This window comes from Hemiscyllium ocellatum, chromosome X (genome assembly GCF_020745735.1).
Source record: "Hemiscyllium ocellatum isolate sHemOce1 chromosome X, sHemOce1.pat.X.cur, whole genome shotgun sequence".
NCBI lineage: Eukaryota > Metazoa > Chordata > Chondrichthyes > Orectolobiformes > Hemiscylliidae > Hemiscyllium > Hemiscyllium ocellatum.
Window position 1 is genome coordinate 6,188,533 of NC_083453.1, and position 26,949 is coordinate 6,215,481.

The 26,949-nt window shown below is 54.3% G+C and overlaps 1 protein-coding gene across 1 annotated transcript in view; it reads left to right on the forward strand.

Annotated features, from left to right (window-relative positions):
* The window catches only part of LOC132805742 (integrin alpha-5-like), a 101,684-nt gene that overhangs the window by 32,720 nt on the left and 42,015 nt on the right, over positions 1 to 26,949 (forward strand). The window contains exons 5-20 of the mRNA XM_060820968.1: positions 2,333 to 2,394; positions 4,379 to 4,424; positions 5,095 to 5,220; positions 8,010 to 8,054; positions 8,659 to 8,702; positions 10,287 to 10,343; positions 12,851 to 12,903; positions 15,018 to 15,223; positions 16,973 to 17,167; positions 19,725 to 19,770; positions 20,147 to 20,254; positions 22,117 to 22,172; positions 24,372 to 24,526; positions 24,679 to 24,816; positions 25,882 to 25,949; positions 26,057 to 26,204. Coding sequence (XP_060676951.1) covers positions 2,333 to 2,394; positions 4,379 to 4,424; positions 5,095 to 5,220; positions 8,010 to 8,054; positions 8,659 to 8,702; positions 10,287 to 10,343; positions 12,851 to 12,903; positions 15,018 to 15,223; positions 16,973 to 17,167; positions 19,725 to 19,770; positions 20,147 to 20,254; positions 22,117 to 22,172; positions 24,372 to 24,526; positions 24,679 to 24,816; positions 25,882 to 25,949; positions 26,057 to 26,204 — 1,553 coding nt within the window. The remainder of the gene's footprint in view (positions 1 to 2,332; positions 2,395 to 4,378; positions 4,425 to 5,094; positions 5,221 to 8,009; positions 8,055 to 8,658; positions 8,703 to 10,286; positions 10,344 to 12,850; positions 12,904 to 15,017; positions 15,224 to 16,972; positions 17,168 to 19,724; positions 19,771 to 20,146; positions 20,255 to 22,116; positions 22,173 to 24,371; positions 24,527 to 24,678; positions 24,817 to 25,881; positions 25,950 to 26,056; positions 26,205 to 26,949) is intronic.

A 26,949-nucleotide genomic window follows, 5' to 3' on the forward strand; every position in this document is an offset into this window, starting at 1 on the left:
ACTCAGGAACGGGACTCTGTTGCTGGTGTGAATATTGAGTCACAAGTGATTAGAATGGATGGCTTTGAGGTATGTAGGGAAGAGGTCTGGGGAATACTGGAAAGGAAAATAGATAAGTCTCCTGGGCCTGATGGCATTTATCCTAGGATCCTCTGGGAAGCTAGGGAGGAGATAGCGGAGCCATTGGCCTTGATTTTTATGTTGTCATTGTCAACAGGAATAGTACCAGAAGACTGGAGGATGGCGAATGTGGTCCCCTTGTTCAAGAAGGGGAGTAGGGACAGCCCGAGTAACTATAGGCCAGTGAGTCTCACTTCTGTTGTGGGCAAAGTCTTAGAGAGAATTGTAAGGGATAAGATTTATGAACATCTGGATAGGAATAATGTGATCAAGGATAGTCAGCATGGTTTTGTGAAGGGCAGGTTGTGCCTCACAAACCTTATTGAGTGCTTTGAGAAGGTGACTAAGGAGGTGGATGAGGGTAAAGCAGTAGATGTTGTGTATATGGATTTTAGCAAGGCGTTCGATAAGGTTCCCCATGGCAGGCTAATGCAAAAACTACGGAGGTATGGCATTGAGGGTGCATTAGAGGTTTGGATTAGGAATTGGCTGGCTGGAAGGAGACAGAGGGTAGTAGTTGATGGACTATGTTCATCTTGGAGTGCAGTTACTAGCGGTGTACCTCAAGGATCTGTTTTGGGACCATTGCTGTTTGTCATTTTTATAAATGATCTAGAGGAGGGGCTTGAAAGCTGGGTGAGCAAGTTTGCGGATGACATAAAGGTCGGTGGAGTTGTGGACAGTGAAGAAGGATGTGGCAGGTTACAGCGGGATATAGATAAGTTGCAGAGCTGGGCAGAAAGGTGGCAAATGGAGATCAATGTAGCTAAGTGTGAAGTCATTCACTTTGGTAGGAGTAACAAGAAGATGGATTACTGGGCTAATGGTAGGCTACTTGGTAGTGTGGATGAGCAGAGGGATCTTGGTGTCCATGTACACAGATCTCTGAAAGTTGCCACCCAGGTAAATAGTGCTGTGAGGAAGGCATATGGTGTACTGGGCTTTATTGGTAGAGGAATTGAGTTCCGGAGTCCTGAGGTCATGTTGCAGTTGTATAAGACTCTGGTGCGGCCTCATCTGGAGTATTGTGTGCAGTTTTGGTCGCCATACTATAGGAAGGATGTGGAGGCATTGGAACGAGTGCAGAGGAGGTTTACCAGGATGTTGCCTGGTATGGTAGGAAGATCGTATGAGGAAAGGCTGAGGCACTTGGGGCTGTTCTCATTGGAGAAAAGAAGGTTTAGGGGAGATTTGATAGAGGTGTATAAGATGATTAGGGGTTTAGATAGGGTAGACACTGAGAACCTTTTACCGCTAATGGAGTCAGCTGTTACTAGGGGACACAGCTTTAAATTAAGGGGTGGTAGGTATAGGACAGATGTTAGGGGTAGATTCTTTACACAGCGGGTTGTGAGTTCATGGAATGCCCTGCCAGTAGCAGTGGTGAACTCTCCCTCTTTATGGTCATTTAAGCGGGCATTGGATAGGCATATGGAGGTTATTGGGCTAGTGTAGATTAGGTAGGATTCGGTCGGCGCAACATCGAGGGCCGAAGGGCCTGTACTGCGCTGTATTTTTCTATGTTCTATGTTCTATGTATGTTCTATGTGTGTGCCTGTGTGTGTGCGTGTGTCCCTGTGTATGTGTGTATGTGTGTCCCTGTGTGTGTGTATGTGTCCCCCTGTGTGTGTGTGTATGTATATCCCTGTGTGTGTGTGTGTCCCTGTGTATGTGTGTATGTGTGTCCCTGTGTGTGTGTATGTGTCCCCCTGTGTGTGTGTGTATGTATATCCCTGTGTGTGTGTGTGTCCCTGTGTATGTGTGTGTGTGTGTGCCTGTGTATGTGTGTGTATGTGTGTCCCTGTCTGCGTGTGTATGTGTGTGCCTGTGTGTCCCTGTGTGTGTGTATGTGTCCCCCTGTGTGTGTGTGTATGCGTGTCCCTGTGTGTGTGCCTGTGGTGTGTGTGTGTGTGTGTGTTTGTGTGTCCCTGTGTGTGTGTATGTGTGTCTGTGTGTGTGTATGCCTGTATTGTGTGCCTGTGTGTGTATGTGTGTCCCTGTCTGTGTGTGTATGTGTGTGCCTGTGTGTGTGTGAGTGTGTGTCCCGTGTATGACTGTGCATGTGTATGTGTGTGCCCGTGTGTGTATGCGTGTCCCTGTGTGTGTGCCTGTGGTGTGTGTGTGTGTATCTGTATATATATGTGGAACACTCTGCTGTGCTGATGGGTCTGCCGTTGTGATGTAAGTGATGGTGTTGTTCATGTTTTGACAGAATGGCACACGCCAGCTGGCCAGGGTTATTGCCAAGGTGGTTTCAGTGCCGACCTGACCGAGGTAAGTGTCTCCAATCCGTCTGGTTCGCTGTGCTGGGTTGTGTTGTGACTGGCTTCCCTGGGTGGGCTGAACACTGACTACTCCCCGAATCCCAGCTCCTGGATGCAGCCTGCATTCTTTACTGGCTGCTCCCTTCCTTCGAGTGAAAGGAAAAGATTTTCCATGCTTGGCAAGGCCAGCAGCATCAGGGGATTGAGTTTCAGGACAGCAGGCACAGTTTCTAATGCATGTTTTGACCTGGGTGAGCTTTGTGTTACCCTACCCCACAGGGTTCATCGACAGGTCTCCAGCTTAACCCATGTGCCAGCCCTGGGCAGTGCCATTCAGGCACACAAAGCAATTGATAACAGCCTCAGCCATTGCTCTGAGCTCAATAGTGCTGCTGGGTACTGTTCAACAGCTTGAGTGATCTGTGTTTGATTGTGTTATTCAGTCCTCAGTCCTACATTACTGAACTTAATAGGTCAAATCCAAATTGGTTTGTGCCAATGAGATAACCTAATCTGACCTCGTCCCACCTGCCAGCACCCGGCCCATATCCCTCCAAACCCTTCCTATTCATATACCCATCCAAATGCCTCTTAAATGTTGCAATTGTACCAGCCTCCACCACATCCTCTGGCAGCTCATTCCACACACGTACCACCCTCTGTGTGAAAACGTTGCCCCTTAGGTCTCTTTTATATCTTTCCCCTCTCACCCTAAACCTATGCCCTCTAGTTCTGGACTCCCCAACCCCAGGGAAAAGACCTTATCTATTTACCCTATCCATGCCCCTTATAATTTTATAAACCTCTGTAAGGTCACCCCTCAGCCTCCGACGCTCCAGGGAAAACAGCCCCAGCCTGTTCAGCCTCTCCCTGTAGCTCAGACCCTCCCACCCTGCCAACATCCTTGTAAATCTTTTCTGAACCCTTTCAAGTTTCACAACATCCTCCAATAGGAAGGAGACCAGAATTGCACGCAATATTCCAACAGTGACCTAACCAATGTCCTGTCCAGCCGCAACATGACCTCCCAACACCTGTACTCAATACTCTCACCAATAAAGGAAGATGTATCAGCTTCTCAACCAACGGGAAAATGGCCACAACCTGATGAGCCCAGGTTTTAGCAAAGCCAGAACAGGCTTCATGCTGATTTCTATGAATATCAATATAAACATATCGGTAATAACATGTCGGTAATAACATGTTGGTATAAACATGTCAATATAAACATGTCAGTATAAACATGTCAGTATAAACATATCAATATAAACATGTCGGTAATAACATGTCGGTAATAACATGTTGGTATAAACATGTCAATATAAACATGTCAGTATAAACATGTCAGTATAAACATGTGGTTAACTGGCCAGAGCAGAACTGGCACTCTGAGCAGGGATGATATGCCTTGGCAATCCTGTATGTTCCATGGTGCTTTGAGAAACGTTGTTGTTGGTTTCGGGCGAGTGTCGGCTCTGCAGTGCTGTGAGGTAAAAGAGAGACTTTGAAGCAATCGAGTGAATGGAGGAGGTCATGTGACCCAGTGGTTCCATGGGAGTTTGCTGCAGGCACTGACCCAGAATGCAGTGCGGCTGGATTGGCATGGGTGTGAGGGGCTTTGGGCTGAGGAGTTGGGGGATGGGTTTGGAGGGCTCTCTGATACCTGTCACTTCGGCGGTGTTGAGGCAAGGCACCGTGCTCTGGCCTCGTTCTGTGCAGCTCGATAACAGGTGCTGCCTGAAGTCAGCTTGTGGAGGGAGAGGGGGTTGGGTTTGTGCCCCCTCACCACTTTCCAAAGATGGCAGGCAGATGCAGTGGCTCCAGTTACTCAGCTGGAGCTGGAAGGCAGAGGACAGGTGGCTGTGGACAGATACCCACACACTCTCTGCCAAAGGTGACCAGCTTGAGGGCACTGTCACTGTTTGCAGCTGGCACCTTGGCTTGTGCATGTGTGCGGGCACAGGTACTAATGCCAATTGTCTATGTCCTTGCAGAATGGGCGAGTGGTGCTTGGAGGGCCTGGCAGTTTCTACTGGCAAGGTAAGGCCTGGCATACCCTGGGCAGCATGGTGGGTGATGGCAGTCAGTTCAGTGCTGTCCCTCAGTGGGGGAGGGGGAGAGGAAGAGGTCTAGTCCCTCAGAGGCAGCGATTATTTCTGAGGCTGTGGGTGTGAGTGTGACTGAGTGTGTGTGTGTGTGTGTGTGTGTGTGAGAGTGGGTGAGTGTGTGTGTGTGTGTGTGTGTGTGTGGGAGTGTGTGTGTGGGTGTGGGGGGGTGTTTGTGGGTGTGTGTGTGTTTGTGGGTGTGTGTGTGTGGGTGTGTGTGTGTGTGTGTGTGGGTGTGAGTGTTTGGGTGTGTGTGTGTGGGGGGGTGTTTGGGTGTGTGTGTGTGGGTGTGTGGGTGTGTGTGTGTGTGGGTGTGAGTGTTTGGGGGTGTGTGTGTGGGGGGGGTGTTTGGGTGTGTGGGTGTGAGTGTGTGGGTGTGGGTGGGTGAGTGTGTGTGTGTGTGTGTGGGTGTGAGTGTTTGGGGGTGTGTGTGGGGGGGTGTTTGGGTGTGTGGGTGTGAGTGTGTGTGTGTGGGTGTGTGGGTGTGAGTGTGTGTGTGTGTGTGTGGGGGGGGGGGGGGGGGGTAGACGGTGGGGACTGACTGTCTCTCTGAGCTCAGTGAGCCCTGTGCCAGGAGGATACACTGTGCTCTCTGTGTGTTTCAGGGCAGCTCCTTTCTGCCAACATTGAGAACATTGTCCCACCTCAGGCTGACTTCAGCTACATCCAGTACACGGTCGGAGAAATCTACAACAAGCAATCCGAGAGCAGGCACGATGACAGCTACCTGGGTATGTCAGTGGGTCAAGCTGCCAGCCTTACTCACGGGAAGGGGGGGGGAAGGCTGAGGGCAATTTCACCCCAGCATCTTCAGGGGTGTTTCAAGCAGAAGCTTCACCCTCACCCTCACACAGCATAGAAACACAGTCTCAAAGTGACCTCCAACAGTGCGGCACTCCCTCAGTACTGACCCTCCGACAGTGCCCACTCCCTCAGCACTGACCCTCCGACAGTGCGGCACTCCCTCAGCACTGACCCTCCGACAGTGCGGCACTCCCTCAGCACTGACCCTCCGACAGTGCGGCACTCCCTCAGCACTGATCCTCCGACAGTGCGGCACTCCCTCAGCACTGACCCTCTGACAGTGTGGCACTCCCTCAGCACTGACCCTCTGACAGTGCGGCGCTCCCTCAGCACTGACCCTCCGACAGTGCGGCACTCCCTCAGTACTGACCCTCCGACAGTGCGGTGCTCCCTCAGCACTGACCCACCGACAGTGCGGCACTCCCTCAGCACTGACCTTCTGACAGTGCGGCGCTCCCTCAGCACTGACCCTCCGACAGTGTGGCTCCCTCAGCACTGACCCTCCGACAGTGCGGCACTCCCTCAGCACTGACCTTCTGACAGTGCCCACTCCCTCAGCACTGACCCTCCGACAGTGCGGCACTCCCTCAGCACTGACCCACCGACAGTGCCCACTCCCTCAGCACTGACCCTCCGACAGTGCAGCACTCCTTCAGCACTGACCCTCCGACAGTGCAGCACTCCCTCAGCACTGACCCTCCGACAGTGCGGTACTCCCTCAGCACTGACCCTCTGACAGTGTGGCACTGCCTCAGCACTGACCCTCCGACAGTGCGGCACTCCCTCAGCACTGACCATCCGACAGTGCGACACTCCCTCAGCACTGACCATCCGACAGTGCGGCACTCCCTCAGCACTGACCCTCCGACAGTGCGGAATTCCCTCAGTACTGACCCTCCGACAGTGCGGCACTCCCTCAGCACTGACCCTCCGACAGTGCGGCACTCCCTCAGCACTGACCCTCCGACAGTGCGGCACTCCCTCAGCACTGACCCTCCGACAGTGCGGCGCTCCCTCAGTACTGACCCTCCGACAGTGTGGCTCCCTCAGCACTGACCCTCCGACAGTGCGGCACTCCCTCAGCACTGACCTTCTGACAGTGCCCACTCCCTCAGCACTGACCCTCCGACAGTGCGGCACTCCCTCAGCACTGACCCACCGACAGTGCCCACTCCCTCAGCACTGACCCACCGACAGTGCGGCACTCCCTCAGCACTGACCTTCTGACAGTGCGGCGCTCCCTCAGCACTGACCCTCCGACAGTGTGGCTCCCTCAGCACTGACCCTCCGACAGTGCGGCACTCCCTCAGCACTGACCTTCTGACAGTGCCCACTCCCTCAGCACTGACCCTCTGACAGTGCGGCACTCCCTCAGCACTGACCCACCGACAGTGCCCACTCCTTCAGCACTGACCCTCCGACAGTGCAGCACTCCCTCAGCACTGACCCTCCGACAGTGCAACAATCCCTCAGTCCTGACCCTCCGACAGTGCAGCACTCCCTCAGCACTGACCCTCCGACAGTGCGGCACTCCCTCAGCACTGACCCTCTGACAGTGCGGCGCTCCCTCAGCACTGACCTTCTGACAGTGTCCACTCCCTCAGCACTGACCCTCCGACAGTGCGGCACTCCCTCAGCACTGACCCACCGACAGTGCGGCACTCCCTCAGCACTGACCCAGCGACAGTGCGGCACTCCCTCAGCACTGACCCTCCGACAGTGCGGCACTCCCTCAGCACTGACCCTCCGACAGTGTGGCTCCCTCAGCACTGACCCTCCGACAGTGCGGCACTCCCTCAGCACTGACCTTCTGACAGTGCCCACTCCCTCAGCACTGACCCTCCGACAGTGCGGCACTCCCTCAGCACTGATCCACCGACAGTGCGGCACTCCCTCAGTACTGACCCAGTGACAGTGCGGCACTCCCTCAGCACTGACCCTCCGACAGTGCGGCACTCCCTCAGCACTGACCCTCCGACAGTGCGGCACTCCCTCAGCACTGATCCACCGACAGTGCGGCACTCCCTCAGTACTGACCCTCCGACAGTGTGGCTCCCTCAGCACTGACCCTCCGACAGTGCGGCACTCCCTCAGCACTGACCTTCTGACAGTGCCCACTCCCTCAGCACTGACCCTCCGACAGTGCGGCACTCCCTCAGTACTGACCCTCCGACAGTGCGGCACTCCCTCAGCACTGACCCTCCGACAGTGCGGCACTCCCTCAGTACTGACCCTCCGACAGTGCGGCACTCCCTCAGCACTGATCCACCGACAGTGCGGCACTCCCTCAGTACTGACCCTCCGACAGTGTGGCTCCCTCAGCACTGACCCTCCGACAGTGCGGCACTCCCTCAGCACTGACCTTCTGACAGTGCCCACTCCCTCAGCACTGACCCTCCGACAGTGCGGCACTCCCTCAGTACTGACCCTCCGACAGTGCGGCACTCCCTCAGCACTGACCCTCCGACAGTGCGGCACTCCCTCAGCACTGACCCTCTGACAGTGCGGCACTCCCTCAGTTCCTGATCTATGAACGCAGTGATGGCCTGTGAGTTGGTCGATGGCCTGACGCAGTCGGTGTCTCTGGGTTGAACGGTTGAAGGTATCCTGTGGTGTGCCCGCTCCCAGCTCCCTGGTCAGTCGGGTGACTCTCTGTCGGCCGTTTTGGCTGCTCTCTCCCTCCTGTCCCATTAACGTGAGGACGTTTCTTTCGCAGGTTACTCTGTGGCCGTTGGAGAGTTCAGCGGAGATTCTGTTGAAGGTAAGAGTCCGTTTGTGGAACGACTATGTGAAGATAAAGTCGTCCCGGTTGTGAGGAGGCTTCAGTCCGTTAGTCAGAATCTCAAATCTCAAAATGAGAAGGATGTGCCCTGTGTTTGAGGTTTTGGTGCCCACTGCCAATGTGGTTGTGATTTCTGTTTCGGGGTAGTGGCGCCCATCCCGGGCATCAAACTGGACCCTCCCGGGTGACCGAGGTTCTCATATCACCAACCACCACCACCCCACCTCCCCCCAGCACCCAATTAGTTTGAGGTTGGCATTTACTTTGTTGCTCATTGGATGTGGCTATTGTTGCCGAGACTGGCATGTGATGCCCATCCCGAGTAGGCACAGGTGGCGTGCCTTTGTCACCTGTTGGCCAATGGGTCATGTGGGGTTGGAGCCCTGGTGCCCAGCAAGTGGGTGAACTGATTTCAATGCCACCTCGGCAGCTACCCACAACTCGGTTCAAGGCTTTGTTGGCACTATGCCACCTTCATGATGAAGGCACGGGGGAAGGTGAGCGGTGTGGCAGTCAGTGGGTGGAGGGGCTCTCTGCCAGCCTGGAGTAGCCAAGTGCTGATGTGTGTTGTTCTGCTCCACAGATTATGTGACTGGGGTGCCCCGTGGGCTGGAGACGGTCGGTTATGTAAGCAACGTGTTCTGCCAAATTGCGGACGCGACATGAACCAGGAGCAGGCCGATGGTCAGGCTGGGCATACCCTCTCGCTGGCACAGGCCTGTTCCTGGGAGCATTCCCAGCAACCAGACCCTGGCTTCCCTCTCTCACTCATTCTATCTCCCTCCCTCGGCCCACTCTCCCTCCCTCGGCTCACTCTCCCTCCCTCACCTCACTCTCCCTCCCTCACCTCACTCTCCCTCCCTCGCCTCACTCCCCCTCCCTCACCTCACTCCCCCTCCCTCGGCCCACTCTCTCTCCCTCACCTCACTCTCCCTCCCTCGGCCCAATCTCCCTCCCTCGGCCCAATCTGCCTCCCTCGCCTCACTCTCCCTCCCTCGCCTCACTCTCCCTCCTTCGCCTCACTCTCCCTCCCTCGGTTCACTCTCTCTCCCTCACCACACTCTCCCTCCCTCGGCCCAATCTCCCTCCCTCGCCTCACTCTCTCTCCCTCACCTCACTCTCCCTCCCTCGCCTCACTCTCCCTCCCTCGGACCACTCTCCTTTCCTCGGCCCACTCTCCTTCCCTCGCCCCACTCTCCCTCCCTCGGCCCACTCTCCCGCCCTCGCCTCACTCTCCCTCCCTCGGCCCACTCTCCTTCCCTCACCCCCTTCTCCCTCCCTCGCCTCATTCGCCCTCCCTCGCCTCATTCTCCCTCCCTCGGACCACTCTCTCTCCCTCGCCTCACTCTCCCTCCCTCGCCTTACTCTCCCTTGCTGCACTCTCCTTCCCTCAGCCCACTCTCCTTCCCTCGCCTCACTCTCCCTCCCTTGCCTCACTATCCCTCCCTCGCCTTACTCTCCCTCGCTGCACTCTCCTTCCCCCGCCCCACTCTCCTTCCCTCGCCCCACTCTCCTTCCCCCGCCCCACTCTCCTTCCCTCGCCCCACTCTCCTTCCCCCGCCCCACTCTCCTTCCCTCGCCCCACTCTCCTTCCCTCGCCCCACTCTCCTTCCCTCGCCCCACTCTCCTTCCCTCACCTCACTCTCCTTCCCTCGCCTCACTCTCCTTCCCTCGCCTCACTCTCCCTCCCTCGGCCCACTCTCCTTCCCTCACCCCACTCTCCCTCCCTCGCCTCATTCTCCTTCCTTCGCCTCACTCTACTTCCCTCGCCTCACTCTCCCTCCCTCGCCTCACTCTCCCTCCTTCGCCTCACTCTCCCTCCTTCGCCTCACTATCCCTCCCTGGGTCCACTCTCCTTCCCTTGGCCCATTCTCCCTCCCTCGCCTCACTGTCCCTCCCTCGGCTCACGCTCCCTCCCTCGTCTCACGCTCCCTCCCTCGGCTCACCCTCCCTCCCTCGCCTCACCCATCCTCGGCCCTCCCTCCTTCACTCTCTCTCTCTCTGTTGGCATTGACTCTGGGTCTATTTCTATCTCCCTCTCTCTCTCTCTGTCTCTCTTTCTCTCTGCGCTGGCAATGACTCTGGGTCTCTCTCTCTCTCTCTCTCTCTCTCTCTCTCGCTCATCCCTCCCTCCTTTGGCCCTCTCTCTCAGTGTCCCTGACAGCCAGACAGTCGCCCAGAACTCACTGCAATTTTGTTCTCTCAAAACAGGTGAGGATTTTAAACGGGACAAACATGGAGACCATATTCAACTTCTCTGGTGAGCAAGTAAGTTACTCTCTCATCTCTTCTCCTTTTACTCCCACTCCCTCGACAGTGAGAGAGAGAGAGAAAGTGTGTGTGTGTGTGAGAGAGAATGTGAGAGAGAAAGAGAGTGTGTGTGTGAGAGAGAGTGTGAGAGAGAGAATGTGAGAGAGAAAGAGAGTGTGTGAGAGACAGAGTGTGTGTGTTTGTGTGTGTGAGAAAGAAAGTGTGTGAGTGTGTGTGAGAGAGAGTGTGTGTGTGTGTGAGAGAGAGTGTGTGCGAGAGTGTGTGTGTGTGTGTGTGTGTCGGAAGGATTTACAAATTCATCTTGAACCTGTGTACCCATGTTTGTAAACACTTTCTTGGGTGTAAACCCCTGGTTCAGAGACAGGAGCTGACCCGCTGAACCACAAGGACTTGGACTGGCATCTGTCACCTTAACCACCTTGACTGGGCGGAGAGGGGCCGGGCCGGGCCAGGCTGGGCTGGGCTGGGCTGGGCTGGGCCGGACTGGGTGGTGCAGGGCCGGGCCGGGACGGGCCGGGCCGGGCTGGGCTGGGCTGGGCTGGGCCGGGCCGGGATGGGCCGGACTGGGTGGTGCAGGGCCGGGCCGGGACGGGCCGGACTGGGCTGGAGGGGGCCGGGCCGGGATGGGCTGGGCTGGGCGGGGCCGGGCCGGGATGGGCTGGGCGGGGCCGGGCTGGGCTGGGCCGGGCTGGGCCGGGATGGGCCGGACCTGGCTGGACTGGGCCGGGCCGGGATGGGCTAGGCGGGGACGGGCTGGGCTGAGCGGGGCCGGGCTGGGCCGGGCTGGGCAGGGCCGGGCTGGGCTGGGCTGGGCGGGGCCGGGCGGGGCCGGGCTAGGTTGGGCGGGGCCGGTCCGGGGTGGGCTGGGCGTGGCCGGGCTGGGTGAACCGGCCTGTTTCTGTGCCAATATAAGAACAAGAATCAGTCTTGGGCCATTTGGATCCGTACCCAGAGGCTCAGGGCAACATGGAGGTTCCAGATTCGGCGCTGGACACACAGCTCAGTGAGAATGTCAGGAGGTCACAGAGGAGGCAGCACAGAGAGCGAGAGCCACGGGGGAAGCGAGTGGACCACAAGAGGGGAAAGGGACGATAATGAGAGGGAGCGGCTGGTTATTCACCTCAGCTGTTTGAATTAAAACGCACAACATTCTTTTTTAACTGACAGGGACCACGTTCTGATCTCTGTGTCTAAGGAGGGATCCACTTGTATCGGGGGGTGGGACAGGGACCACGTTCTGATCTCTGTGTCTAAGGAGGGATCCACTTGTATCGGGGGGTGGGACAGGGACCACGTTCTGATCTCTGTGTCTAAGGAGGGATCTACTTGTATCGGGGGGTGGGACAGGGACCACGTTCTGATCTCTATATCTAAGGAGGGATCTACTTGTATCGGGGGGTGGGACAGGGACCACGTTCTGACCTCTGTGTCTAAGGAGGGATCTACTTGTATCGGGGGGTGGGACAGGGACCACGTTCTGATCTCTGTATCTAAGGAGGGATCTACTTGTATCGGGGGGTGGGACAGGGACCACGTTCTGATCTCTATATCTAAGGAGGGATCTACTTGTATCGGGGGGTGGGACAGGGACCACGTTCTGACCTCTGTGTCTAAGGAGGGATCTACTTGTATCGGGGGGTGGGACAGGGACCACGTTCTGATCTCTGTGTCTAAGGAGGGATCTACTTGTACCGGGGGGTGGGACAGGGACCACGTTCTGATCTCTGTGTCTAAGGAGGGATCTACTTGTATCGGGGGGTGGGACAGGGACCACACTCTGATCTCTGTGTCTAAGGAGGGATCTACTTGTATCGGGGGGTGGGACAGGGACCACGTTCTGATCTCTGTATCTAAGGAGTGATCTACTTGTACCGGGGGGTGGGACAGGGACCACGTTCTGATCTCTGTATCTAAGGAGGGATCTACTTGTACCGGGGGGTGGGACAGGGACCACGTTCTGATCTCTGTGTCTAAGGAGGGATCTACTTGTATCGGGGGGTGGGACAGGGATCACGTTCTGATCTCTGTGTCTAAGGAGGGATCTACTTGTATCGGGGGGTGGGACAGGGACCACGTTCTGATCTCTGTGTCTAAGGAGGGATCTACTTGTATCGGGGGGTGGGACAGGGATCACGTTCTGATCTCTGTGTCTAAGGAGGGATCTACTTGTATCGGCGGGTGGTCCAGCCAGGATTCACTTGACCGGTCCTTGCGCTGAGATGCTTTGCTGAGAGACTGTGTCTCCTGGATCGATATTGTCTGGAGTTGAGCTGAATGAACTGGGCTGTCACTTGGCGAGGCTCGATTCTCATATGTTGGTCAATAGCGAGACGCTGTCACACTTCTCCTCGGGAATCTGGACCATGGGAGGACAGTGTCAGGGTGAGGGGATGCTGATCTCGGACTGGGATTGGGAGACCTTTCCTCCCTCAGGGTACGTGGGCGGTGTGGGAGGAAGTTATCGTTGGAAGTCATCCCTGAAACACTCCGTTCATTCTTTCCAGATGGCTTCGTATTTTGGCTACGCTGTCGCAGTGACGGACATTAACAACGATGGGTGAGTCTGCTTCTCCCAGCTGCCTTTCTGAGGAAGTGATTGTTCAAATACCTACCGAGTCTGGTTTCCTGTCTTAATCATTCGATTGTGTCCTCTGCAGGGGTTGAGGGGTGATGGCGGGGTGAGCGGGTGGGGCTGGGGGTGATGTGGAGGTGGTTAAGAGTGGGTGGGGTTGAGGGAGGTAGGGGATGTGGGTGGGTGGCTGGGGAGGTGATGCTCCAAAACAGGCCCGCAGCCATTTCCAATTCGATCCCAAATTGCCTGACGTCTTTGGTGTCCTGTTTCGGGCCTGGGAATGTGGGCTCCTGACTTGAAGGCCTTCCACTCCCCGAGATGTGTTTTTACATCGTGACCTCTGCTTCCATCTTGAAAATGTGAGCCAGCTTCAATCGGGCAGTGATTTAGACGCCTTGCTCCCCGCCACCACCACCGACATCCACTTCTCCTCCAGACCCTGGCAGGTCCTGTGCTTAAGGGAAGGCTATTCAGATCATCGTGCCTGGCCCCTTTTTCCGTGCTTTCTCTCATAATCCTGCATGCCCGTCCTTTTCCAGGAGCAGTCTCCATCTGTGGTGAAAGCCTCAGTGGAAGCGGGGCCTATCACATTGACAGGCCTGAGCTGCTCTCTGCTTGCCTCATTTTTGCATCCATTCCTTTGAGTCTGTGCCTTCTCATTCTCAATCCTTTCACCTCCAGTCTCTCTCTCTCTCTCTCTCTCTCCTCTAGCTACTGCCCCATGACCTGAGGGAGGGGAGACAGTAGACAAATACTCCACAGACCCCTTTCCATAGGTTAGTGTTCTGGATCGAGGCGCTCAAACCCCACCACCACAGCCAGTGACATTTCAATACGATTTGCAAAGCCAAGAAGTGACGGCTAGTCTCCGTAACGGTGACTGTGGAATCCTTGATCGTTCCGGGTTCACGAGGGAAGGAAATCTGACTCCGGGCCTTCGTGCAACTCCACACCCACAGCCAATGTGGCCCGACTCCACCCTCTGGAACGGACAAGCCACTCGGTTCAAGGGGCCATTATCATACAATTGAATCATTGATTCCCTACAGTGTGGAAACAGGCCCTTCGGCCCAACAAGTCCACACCAACCCTCTGAAGAGCAACCCACCCAGACCCATTCCCTTACGTTATTACTCCTGACTAATGCACCTAACCTGCATATCCTTGAACACTATGGGTGATTTACTATGGGACAATTTCCCATGGTCAATCCCACCCTAACCTGCACATCCCTGGGCACTATGGGACAATTTAGCATGGCCAATCCCACCCTAACCTGCACATCCCTGAGCACTATGGGACAATTTAGCATGGTCAATCCCACCCTAACCTGTACATCCCTGGACACTATGGGACAATTTAGCATGGCCAATCCACCCTAACCTGCACATCCCTGGGCACTATGGGACAATTTAGCACGGCAGGGTAGGCAGCATCTCAGGAATAGAGAATTCGACGTTTCGAGCATAAGCCGAAGGGCTTATGCTCGAAACGTCGAATTCTCTATTCCTGAGATGCTGCCTAACCTGCTGTGCTTTGACCAGCAACACATTTGCAGCTGTGATCTCCAGCATCTGCAGACCTCATTTTTTACTCGACAATTTAGCACGGCCAATCCACCCTAACCTGCACATCCCTGGGCACTATGGGACAATTTAGCATGGCCAATCCACCCTAACCTGCACATCCCTGGGCACTATGGGACAATTTAGCATGGCCAATCCACCCTAACCTGCACGTCTTTGGACTGTGGGATGAAGCCAGAGCACCCGGAGGAAACTCACACAGACACGGGGGAGAATGTGGAAACTCCCCGACAGACTGTCTCCTGAGGCTGGAATCGAACCCAGGTCATTGGCGCCATGAGGCAGCAGTGCTTACCGCTGAGCCACCTGCGCCGCTTTGGGGACGGTTGTGGCAGCTGATCTCAGCCTTGCTGTTGCTGTCCGAGGAAAGCACGAAAGGAATGGCCACGCTGTATCATAAGCACCCTCCCCCACCCCACCCCCCTCGGTGTCAGCCATCAACGGTTCCCCCTTCCCTCCCGCAGCTTCCCCCTCGGCCGTCTGCAGGAGTTAACGCTAATACTGCTTTCACAGGCTCGATGATATTCTGGTCGGGGCTCCGATGTACATGGAGCGGGAGCCCGGGGGCAGGCTGCAGGAGGTTGGACGGGTATACGTTTATTTGCAGACTGGCCTCTTGGAATACAAGGTCCATCAGAACCTGACTGGTACAGACATCTACGGTCGCTATGGGACGTCGGTGGCGGGGTTGAGAGACCTGGATCAGGACGGATTCAATGGTAAGCTGCGCTGTCCTCCCAGAGCCCAGCCGGATCAAACTGGCACCACACGAGCACTCCTCCGCACGCTGCGCTCACTGTACAACACCCCGGCCTCGAATCACTGTGGTCACCTTGCCCAGCCGACTGCCGGTCATTCATGCCAGGTTTGTGCCATTGACAGGCAAGAGCTATTTACTGTGGGCAAACTTCGTCTTGAATGAATCGAACAGACTGGGGGAAAAAAAATATAGGCAGGCAAATTCCGGAAATCCAGGCCCACATCGCGAGGAGGAGCATTGTTCAAAATAACAAGAAACAGTGACAGTACAGTGGAGTAAACATCAATCTTGGATTCGAGGGATTTCTTTCTTTCGGTTTGTGTTGTTTTTGTTATTTTCACACAGAAGCTAGGACCAGGAGTAGGCCAGTCAGCCCCCTCCGGGCCTGCCACCCCATTCAGTGTGGTCAACGGCTGATGATCCGACTCTGTTCCCACTTTCTCCCCCCCCCCACCCTTTGACCCTTTCGGTCTATGAACTATATCCAACTCCTTCTTGGAAAATTCGAGAGGATCCCCACTCTCTGGCTGAAGACATTTCTCCTCAGCTCAGTCCAAAATGGCCTCCCCCGTATCTCAACACTGTGACCCCCTGGTTCTGAACTCCCCCACCATTGGGAACATTCTTCCTGTGTTTACCCTGTTTAGTCTTGTTCACATTTTATAGGTTTCTATTAGATCTCCCCTCTTTCTAAACTCCAGTGAATATAATCCTAACTGATTCACTCTGTCTCGATATGTCAGTCCTGCCATCCCAGGGATCAGTCTGGGAAACCTTTGCTGTACTCCCTCTGTCACCAGAACATCCTTCCTCAGATAAGGAGACCAAAAAGAGAGTGAGAGAGTTGGGAGAGCTGTTTTTTTGCTAACACGTGCGCAAAAATGTCTCTGAGCATGTTCCCCTCAGGCCAGGAGCTGGACCAGTCCAGACGCTGCCATGTGGCTGTTTCCAAATACCACTCTGTATCAGAAAGGATTTGCCTCACTGATCTCCAAAGGAGTATATTCCCACGTAACCCACACGTACCCCACACATTCTCACGAGACCTTGACGTTGCAGCCTGCCCCTGAAATGTCAGCTACATTGCAGTGTGCAGCTTTCACTGACCAGCTTAAAGTCCAAAAGGAAAAAAATCACTTGCCCCGTAAAAGGTACAACAATTCACTTTTATATGCACACACAGCTCGCCCAAGTTGTGTGAGAGAGAGAGTGTGTGTATGTGAGTGATTGTGAGAGTGTCAGTATGTGTGTGTGTGTGTGTGTGTGTGTGTGTGTGTGTGTGTGTGTGTGTGTGTGTGTGTGTGTGTGAGAGAGAATGTGAGAGTGTGTATGTATGTGAATGTGAGAGAGTGTGTGTGTGTGTATGTGAGTGTGAGAGAGTGCATCTGTGTATATGAGTTTGTGTGTGAGTGTGAGAATGTGAGTGTGTGTATTTGAGTGTGAGAATGTGTGTGTGAGTGTGAGAGTGAGTGTGTGTGTGTGAGACTGTGAGTGTGTATGTGAGTCTGAGAGTGTATGTGTGATTGTGAGAGTGTCTGTATGTGTGTGTGTGTGTATATGTGAGTGTGAGACAGAGTGCATATGTGAACATGAGTGAGTGTGTGTGTGATTGTGAAAGTGAGTGTGTGTGAGAGAGGAGAGTGAGTACAAGAAAGCACCTGGAAGCTGCTGAATGCTGGCATTAAGCTGACCACTCTTGTGCCCACAGATGTGGCAGTAGGTGCTCCTTATGCTGGCGACAAGGGCCAGGGCCTGGTCTACATCTACAACGGGCGGCCTGATGGCCTCAACAGTACCCCGTCCCAAATCCTGGTGGGCATGTGGGCCAGTGCCACCAGTGTGCCAGCCAGTTTTGGATTCTCAGCGCGGGGAGCGATGGACCTGGATATGAATGGGTACCCAGGTAAGAAGTGTGCCCGGCAGCTTGAAGGAAGTGAGTCTTGGGAATTCTATCCCACCGGGGCTGGGTCAGTGAGTTTATTCAAGGCTGAGACGGAGAGATGTTGAATCAGGAAGGGGAATGGAGGGGTGATGGGGAAAAGGCAGGAGAGCGGAGTCACGGATGATCCAATCAGCCATGACCGCATTGAAGGCTGTAGCGTATTCAATGGGCTGAATGGCCTCCTGCTGCTCCACCATCGCAGAGATCAGAAAGTGAGCCCTGCCACACCACCAAGACAGGTCGGTCCGAACTTACAGCCAGAGATCCGACCGGAGCTGAGCGTGGTCCGGCTGGGCGGGAGCACAGTGAGCTGGAGGGACAGGCACCGGGGAAAGGCTGGGCAGGCAAGAGCAATAGTTTCGACACGCTACCCTGTCACCTGGGGGGAGGGAAGCAGGCAAGCAGTGAGACAGCAGATCAGCGAGTCCCTCCGTGGGTTATCCCACTGTCCTTTCACACTGAGGGACTGGGTGGGACAGTGGGTTATCGGACTGTCCTTTCACACTGAGGGACTGGGTGGGACAGTGGGTTATCACACTGTCCTTTCACACTGAGGGACTGGGTGGGACAGTGGGTTAACACGCTGTCCTTTCACACTGAGGGACTGGGTGGGACAGTGGGTTATCGGACTGTCCTTTCACACTGAGGGACTGGGTGGGACAGTGGGTTATCACACTGTCCTTTCACACTGAGGGACTGGGTGGGACAGTGGGTTATCGGACTGTCCTTTCACACTGAGGGACTGGGTGGGACAGTGGGTTATCACACTGTCCTTTCACACTGAGGGACTGGGTGGGACAGTGGGTTAACACGCTGTCCTTTCACACTGAGGGACTGGGTGGGACAGTGGGTTATCGGACTGTCCTTTCACACTGAGGGACTGGGTGGGACAGTGGGTTATCACACTGTCCTTTCACACTGAGGGACTGGGTGGGACAGTGGGTTATCACACTGTCCTTTCACACTGAGGGACTGGGTGGGACAGTGGGTTATCGGACTGTCCTTTCACACTGAGGGACTGTGTGGGACAGTGGGTTATCACACTGTCCTTTCACACTGAGGGACAGGGTGGGACAGTGGGTTATCGGACTGTCCTTTCACACTGAGGGACTGGGTGGGACAGTGGGTTATCACACTGTCCTTTCACACTGAGGGACTGGGTGGGACAATGGGTTATCGGACTGTCCTTTCACACTGAGGGACCGGGTGGGACAGTGGGTTATCACACTGTCCTTTCACACTGAGGGACTGGGTGGGACAGTGGGTTATCACACTGTCCTTTCACACTGAGGGACTGGGTGGGACAGTGGGTTATCACACTGTCCTTTCACACTGAGGGACTGGGTGGGACAGTGGGTTATCGGACTGTCCTTTCACACTGAGGGACTGGGTGGGACAGTGGGTTATCACACTGTCCTTTCACACTGAGGGACTGGATGGGACAGTGGGTTAACACGCTGTCCTTTCACACTGAGGGACTGGGTGGGACAGTGGGTTATCGGACTGTCCTTTCACACTGAGGGACTGGGTGGGACAGTGGGTTATCACACTGTCCTTTCACACTGAGGGACTGGGTGGGACAGTGGGTTATCACACTGTCCTTTCACACTGAGGGACTGGGTGGGACAGTGGGTTATCGGACTGTCCTTTCACACTGAGGGACTGTGTGGGACAGTGGGTTATCACACTGTCCTTTCACACTGAGGGACAGGGTGGGACAGTGGGTTATCGGACTGTCCTTTCACACTGAGGGACTGGGTGGGACAGTGGGTTATCACACTGTCCTTTCACACTGAGGGACTGGGTGGGACAATGGGTTATCGGACTGTCCTTTCACACTGAGGGACCGGGTGGGACAGTGGGTTATCACACTGTCCTTTCACACTGAGGGACTGGGTGGGACAGTGGGTTATCACACTGTCCTTTCACACTGAGGGACTGGGTGGGACAGTGGGTTATCACACTGTCCTTTCACACTGAGGGACTGGGTGGGACAGCGGGTTATCACACTGTCCTTTCACACTGAGGGACTGGGTGGGACAGTGGGTTATCACACTGTCCTTTCACACTGAGGGACTGGGTGGGACTGTGGGTTATCACACTGTCCTTTCACACTGAGGGACTGGGTGGGACAGTGGGTTATCGGACTGTCCTTTCACACTGAGGGACTGGGTGGGACAGCGGGTTATCACACTGTCCTTTCACACTGAGGGTCTGGGTGGGACAGTGGGTTATCGGACTGTCCTTTCACACTGAGGGACTGGGTGGGACAGTGGGTTATCACACTGTCCTTTCACACTGAGGGTCTGGGTGGGACAGTGGGTTATCACACTGTCCTTTCACACTGAGGGACTGGGTGGGACAGTGGGTTATCACACTGTCCTTTCACACTGAGGGTCTGGGTGGGACAGTGGGTTATCACACTGTCCTTTCACACTGAGGGACTGGGTGGGACAGTGGCAGTGTTTTGTACCCCTCGTTTCGTTCAGTTGCGTTTCTGTCTTTGTTTCTTTTGCAGATGTGATTGTTGGGGCTTTTGGTGTTGACCATGCTGTTGTGTACAGGTAGGAATGTGTGACATCCTGCTTTCTCCCCATGTCAGTGGTCTCTTTCGCTGTTTGTGATTGGTTTAATGACATCTGTGTCCCGTGGTCCGAGCTGAGGACCCAGTTTGGACTCGGAGTCTCCCTGGGTCTTTTGGTTGACTGGGAATGGCTCTTTTTGATTTGCCTTGGATCGGGCTCTTTTGGCGATGCCCAAAGGGTGTTCCTTGTCAGTCTGATGTGTCACTTCTCCTTGAAGTTTAAACTTAAGTCGGAATCCTTTTACCTGCCAAGCTTGGGCGCTTCTTCTCTCGCGGCCTGTGGCAGTCTGCGTGCTGGCCTTTGTTCCCATAGCGACGGCTCCAGCAGGAACTGACCTTCTTTCTCTTGGTCCTAGGGCTCGGCCAATTGTCTGGGCGAGTGCCAATTTGAAAGTGAGCCCTCCCGTCTTCAACCCTGAGGAGAAGGGGTGCACCATAAATGGCACTGACATCCAGGTCACATGGTACGTATGTCATTCCAGCCAATCAGGATTGCTTCGCCACTTTTGTTTGTGACACCTCACCCCCTGCCGCTCTTTCCCAGCCCCTCCCCCCCCCTCCCCCTCCCCATGAGATCCCGAGGGCGGCCCTTCTGGGAAGGGCGTGGACGTTATCATCAAGGTGAATTTTGGAACAGTCAAGAGGATTTCGCCCATCTTTTGGGTGAGATATTCATGCCTGTTTCTCCTGCGGGCACACAATATCTGAGTGCACCCACTGGAGCAAGAGGTGGGGAGTTGTCCATGGAGTCTTGACCGATATTTATTCCTCAGTCAACCCAGAAAGCCAAATGATCTGGCGTTTATCCCATTCTGATTTGTGGGATCTCACTGTCCATGAACGGGATCCTTAAGTTCATCCACCATCTCAGTGACGACACGTCTGAAAGTTTGCCTGGTTGGCAGGACGGTGGGCCATCGATGGGTCTTTCTGGGTGGTCCAGCTGGCACCCATAGTGTGTTTCTGGGTACGCAGCAGGGGCCTTGGATGGAGGGTCTAATTGGAAGGGCACCACAGCGGGAGGGTGACGGTGGTAGGGGCAAGCAATCCAATCGGTTACAGCCAAGGGCAAAGTGGTGGGGGTGCTGGGGGGGCAGTGGTGGGTGGAGTTTTGCCCTTCCCAGGTTGGCAAACACTGGCAAGGTGGGCAAACGCTGGGTTTGTGACTGCGGGGTGTGGGCACAAAGATGGTTGGAGGGGCAGGTGGTGTTGAGGAAGTGGGCAGGCTGCAGCAGGCCAGACCAGGAGCATGGGCAAAGGAGTGGCAGACAGAAGACAATGTGGGAAAGGGGTGAGGTGGCACACTTTGGTGGGGAGAGTAGTGGCGCTGACGATTTTCTCCACGGGGAAAGGCTTCTCTTGGGGAAATCTGAGGTACAAAGGGGCTTGTGGGACCCAGTTCAGGATCCTCTTAAGGTTAACCCGCAAACTCAGTTAGCAGTTAGGAGAGATAATGCAATGTTGGCATTGTTTTCAGGTGAATACAAGAGCCTGGATAAAGGGTCTGGGCAGACTGCATTGAGAACATTACAAGCAGTTTTGTGCCCCGTATCTCCATCAGGCACCATGGCAAACCTATAATGGCTGCCCAGCAACTGCCACTTGCTATCCACAAAATGGCTGCCGTTTCTCCTACGTGACAATAGTGGCCACACTTTGAAAAGCTTGAGTGGAAAGCCCTTGCCGATGTCCTGCTGGCTGTTGCAGGTGGTACGCTAACACAACCCTCACTCTCCCCACCGCCCCCCACCCATTCCTCACCTCATTCTGCAAGGGTTCATTGTTCATTGAGAGGACCCTGAGCTGCTGCATCACTGCCTGGTTCAGGAATCGGCACTGTCTTGGACCGTGGAGACAGCTGAGAGGGCCATCGGGGTCTCTCTTCCCTCCATTACAGACGTTTACACCACATGCTGCATCCGAAAGGCTAAGAACATTGAGTGAGGAGTGTGTGGGGTCTTTCACAAACTCCTCTCCCTCCTGCCATCTGGCAGAAGATACCAGAGCATTCGGTCTCTCATGGCCAGACTGTGCAACAGTTTCTTCCCCCAAGTCATGAGGCTCCTTAACACTGTATGATCAGACTCTTTTCCATCTGAAATTATTTCATATTGCTGCTAGAAAAATGTCTATCATTCATCTTGCTCCCGTTACACTGTAACTTGCAGGTATTGCAATTCTTATGCACTTTATGCCGTGTATGATTGTGTAGTTGGTGCTGCGCTCCCTCGGTCTGAGAGGAACGCTGTCTCGGTTTTTGACTGCATCTGTTGTATAACAGAGAAATGACAAATTAAAAGCTCCTTTGTTCTACTCTCTTTCACAGCATCAATGTCAGCTTTTGCCTGAGTGCCTCTGGGAAACACGTGCCAGAGTGGATTGGTGAGTACCAGGACAGGACAACGAACAAAGAACATCCCAGCCCAGGAACAGGCCCTTCGGCCCTCCAAGCCTGTGCTGACCCAGATCCTCTATCTACCTGTCACCTATTTTCTAAGGATCTGTATCCCCCTGCTCCCTGCCCATTCATGTATCTGTCTAGATACATCTTAAATGACGCTATCATGCCTGCCTCTACCACTTCCGCTGGCTACACTTTCCAGGCACCCACCATCCTCAGCGTAAAGCACTTCCCACACATATCTCCCTTAAACTTTTCCCCTCTCACCTTGAACTCATGACCCCCCAGTAACTGAGTGCCCCACTCTGGGAAAAAGCTTCTTGCTATCCACCCTTTCTGTACATCTCATGATTTTGTAGACCTCAATCAGGTCCCCCCCTCAACCTCTGTCTTTCTAATGAAAATAATCCTAATCTACTCAACCTCTCTTCACAGCTCGTGTCCTCCATACCAGGGAACATCCTGGTGAAGCTCCTCTGCACCCTCTCCAAAGCATCCACATCCATTTGGTAATGTGGCGAGCAGAACTGTACGCAGTATTTCACCTGTGGCCGAACCAAAGTCCTATACAACTGGAACATGACTTGCCAACCCTTGTAGTCAATCCCCATCCGATGAAGGAAACCATGCCGTATGCTTTCCTGACCACTCTATTGACCTGCGTTGCCACCTTCAGGGTATAATGGACCTGAACACCCAGGTCTCTCTGCACATCAATTTTCCCCAGGGCTTTTCCATTTACCGTATAGTTCGCTCTTGAATTGGATCTTCCAAAATGCATCACCTCGCATTTGCCCGGATTGAATTCCATCTGCCGTTTCTCTGCCCAAGTCTCCAATCTATCTATTAGCTGCTGTGTGTGAGTGTGTGTGTGTGCGAGAGTGAGTGTGTGTATGGGTGTGTGTGTGAGTGTGTGCATGTGTGAATGTGTGTGTATGTTTGAGTGTGTGTGTGTGCGTGTGCGAATGTGTATGTGTGAGTGTGTGTGTGTGTGAGAGAGTGTGAGTGTGTGTGTGTGTAAGAGTTTGATTGTGTGTGTGTGAGTGAGTGTGTGAGGGTGAGTGTGTATGTGTGTGTGAGTGTGCGTGTGAGTGTGTGTGAGAGTGTGTGCATGTGTATGTGTGTGTGTGAGTGTGTATGTGTGAGTGTGTGTGAGTGTGTATGTGTGTGTGTGTGCATGTGTGAGTGTGTGTGTGTGTGTGTGTGCATGTGTGTGTGAGTGTGTCAATGTGTGTGTGTGAGTGTGAGTGAGTTTGTGTGTGTGTGTGTCTGTGTGTGAGAGTGTGTGAATGTGTGAGTGTGTGTGTATGTGTGTGAGTATGTGTATGTCGTGTGTGTGAATGTGTGAGTGTGTGTCTGTGTTTGTTTGTTTGCGTGTGTGAATGTGTGTGTGTGTCTGTGTGTGTATATGTGTGTGAGTGCGAGAGTGAGTGTGTGTATGTGTGTGAGTGTGTGAGTGTGTGTGTATGTGTGTCTGTGTGTGCGCGTGCGTGAGTATATGTGTGTGTGTGTGTGTGAGTGTTAGTGTGTGTGTGTGCGTGTGTGAATGTGTGAGTGTGAATGTGGGAGTGTGTGCATGTGTGAGTGTGTGCATGTGTGAGTGTGAATATGTGTGAGTGTGTGTGTATGTGTGTGAGTGCGAGAGTGAGTGTGTGTATGTGTGTGCGCGTGTGTGAATGTGTGTGTGGGTGAGTGTGTGCGTGCGTGAGTGTGTGTGAGTGTTAGTGTGTGTGTGTGTGCGTGTATGAATGTGTGAGTGTGTGCATGTGTGAGTGTGAATATGTGTGTGTGTATGAGTGTGTGTGTGTGTGAATGTGTATGTGTGTGTGCGTGTATGTGAATGTGCGAGTGTGCGTGAGTGTGTGTGAGAGTGTGAGTGTGTGTGTGACAGTGTGAGTGAGTGAGTGTGTGAGTGAGTGTGTATGTGTGAGTGTGAGTGTGTGCGAGGGGAGTGAACCTGATCAGGTGTTGTGCGGTTGTCACTTCTCCTGCTGCCATCTGATTGTCTGAAAGGGTTGCCAGTCCCCCCCAGCCCTCAATGAGGAGCCTTTTCCCTGTGTTCCCGGTCATTCCCTGCGGCCTGGCCTTGCTGTCTCCTGGTCTCGCCCCCTTCCCTCAGCCGTCACTTGCCTGACCTGGTGACCTCGCGTTAACTGCTGACTGTTCCGTTCTGTCCGAAGGTTTCAGGGTGGAGTTGGAATTGGATAGCCTGAAGCAGACTGGGGCGATCAAGAGGGTGCTGTTCCTCGATTCACGCCAGCCTCTCTTCCAGGACAGGGTGGCCATCAACAATGGGCATGGCGAAGTCTGCCAAGACCTGAAGATATACCTGCAGGTACGTGATGCCATCTCCGTCCTGACAGCTGGCCAAGCCACTCGAGTCTGTCTGTGACTGAAGCCCTGCACGTTCAGCTTTCTGCCCTGGGGGAGCGATCGATTGCCCCAGTAAGGCAGGAGTCCGGTTTGACGGTGTTTCTTTCTCGGCAGGAAGAGCATGAATTTCGCGACAAGCTCTCGCTGATCCAGGTGGCCATGAACTTCAGCCTGGATCCGACAATGCCCCTCGACCATCACGGCCTGCAGCCCATCCTCAGCTATTCGACCAGGGAGTACCTCACCCAGGAGGTAGGTGCTTTGCTCTCCGCTCGCGGGATTTCGGAGTGAGGCTCCAGCAGCAGTCAGCATCAGTCGAAAAAAGCGTCAGTCCCAAGAGATGCTGATGGAAAGGGTGTGTTACTGGGGGCAGGCCTGGTCTCTGCTCAGCCAGACATTGCAACGGCCCTTCTGAGAACAGACGAGATTCTCAGTGAGAATCGACAGGGGCAGATGTGGACAGGTTGTTCCCCCTGGAGTGGGAGAGTCGAGGGTCAGAGGCAAGACCAAAACTCCTTTAACCAGCCTCTCCTTACGCGAGTCCCCTGGGGCACAGGGAAGGCTCTCTCTCTCTCTTGTTGGTTTAGAATGTATCGGATCTGTGTATTTTGAAACATCCCCTGAGCTGCGTGCTTCTTCGTGGTTCATGTATGGAATGAACTTCCTGAGGGAGCAGTGAGTGTTGGCTCAGTTAACAACATTTAAAAGGTGCTTCGATAAGTACAAGACTAGAGTCATAGAGACGTACAGCATGAAAACAGACCCTTTGGTGCAACTTATCGATACCGACCAGATTAGTCGGAAAAGGTTGGAGGGTTGAGAGCTAGGAGCAGGCAGGTGGGACTAGTTCAGTTTGGGATTATGGTTGGCGTGGACTGGTTGGGCCGAAGAGTCTGTTTCCGTGCGGAATGACTATGACTCTATCCCTGAATCAAATGTGCCTGTTCATTTTAGCTCTCGTTTGTCTCCTCATTGCCCAGATTTAAGTTGAATAGCAGTAGTCCCGGACCCACTTCTCCCTCACTCATGCTGAATGTGAAATTCAATTGTGTTAAGCTTCCGAGAGAGGGCTTCGATGTGAGATCATTCTTTGGGATTCGGGTGGCTGCCGGTGGGGAACGTTTGATGGGGGAGCCAGTGTAGAGGGAGCTTTACTCGTGCAGTCCTTTCAAAGTTCGACCACCCGTGTCGGGAGGGAGGGTTTGAGAGAGGGCTTTGAGCCGAGTCTGTATTCCAAATTCAGCTGAAGCTGCACCTCAACGTCAGAGTTGATGGGCCTTTGGCAGATAATGGCTGTTTCTTGTGTACTTCAACCAGGCCCAGATCCAACTGGATTGCGGTGACGATAACGTCTGTGTGCCAGACCTCCAACTTTCTGTCAATGGGTAAGTGCCCTGGCTCCTCTGCAAAGGCAGAAGGAAAGGAGCAGCGGATTTCTGGACTGGGATCCGGGAATGATGGGTTGTGATCGGAATCTGTGGTCTTCCTGCAGGGACAGGAAGACGGTGTACCATGGGGATGAGAACCCACTCACGCTGATCTTCGAGGCGAAAAATCTGGGGGAGGGAGGAGCCTACGAAGCCGAGCTCCACGTCTTTGTCCCCCCTGAGGCGGAGTACAGCGGAATCGTGCGCAACGAGGTACGATCGGACACGGATTGCGTTCTGAACGGAATGCTGCTGTGACCAGTTCTTCTGCATTGGAAATCAAATCCCGCTCATAAAGAAAAGGAACACTGGACCATTAACTCCTTCCTGGCACTGTCCCTGTCCCTGGGAGTGTTTGATGGGGACAGTGTAGAGGGAGCTTTACTCTGTATCTAACCCCGTGCTGTCCCTGTCCTGGGAGTGTTTGATGGGGGGGACAGTGTAGAGGGAGCTTTACTCTGTGTCTAACCCCGTGCTGTCCCTGTCCTGGGAGTGTTTGATGGCGGGGATAGTGTAGAGGGAGCTTTACTCTGTGTCTAACCCCGTGCTGTCCCTGTCCTGGGAGTGTTTGATGGGGGACAGTGTAGAGGGAGCGTTACTCTGTATCTAACCCCGTGCTGTCCCTGTCCTGGGAGTGTTTGATGTGGGAACAGTGTAGAGGGAGCTTTACTCTGTATCTAACCCCGTGCTGTCCCTGTCCTGGGAGTGTTTGATAGGGGGGATAGTGTAGAGGGAGCTTTACTCTCCCAGGCCCGGGACAGCACTGGGTTAGGGACAGTGTTTGTGCTGTGTTGGTTCCTGACAGGTACCTGAATGGTGTGGATGTGAATGATCCAGTCTCTGTGTGCTGCCATTGGTCACACGGTTTGTCAGGAGAATGCTTTCTGTCCAACAGGCTGCTTGGAATCCAGCTCTGTGTGGCTGTTCCCACGGTATGGTACAGTGCTCACTTCACCCT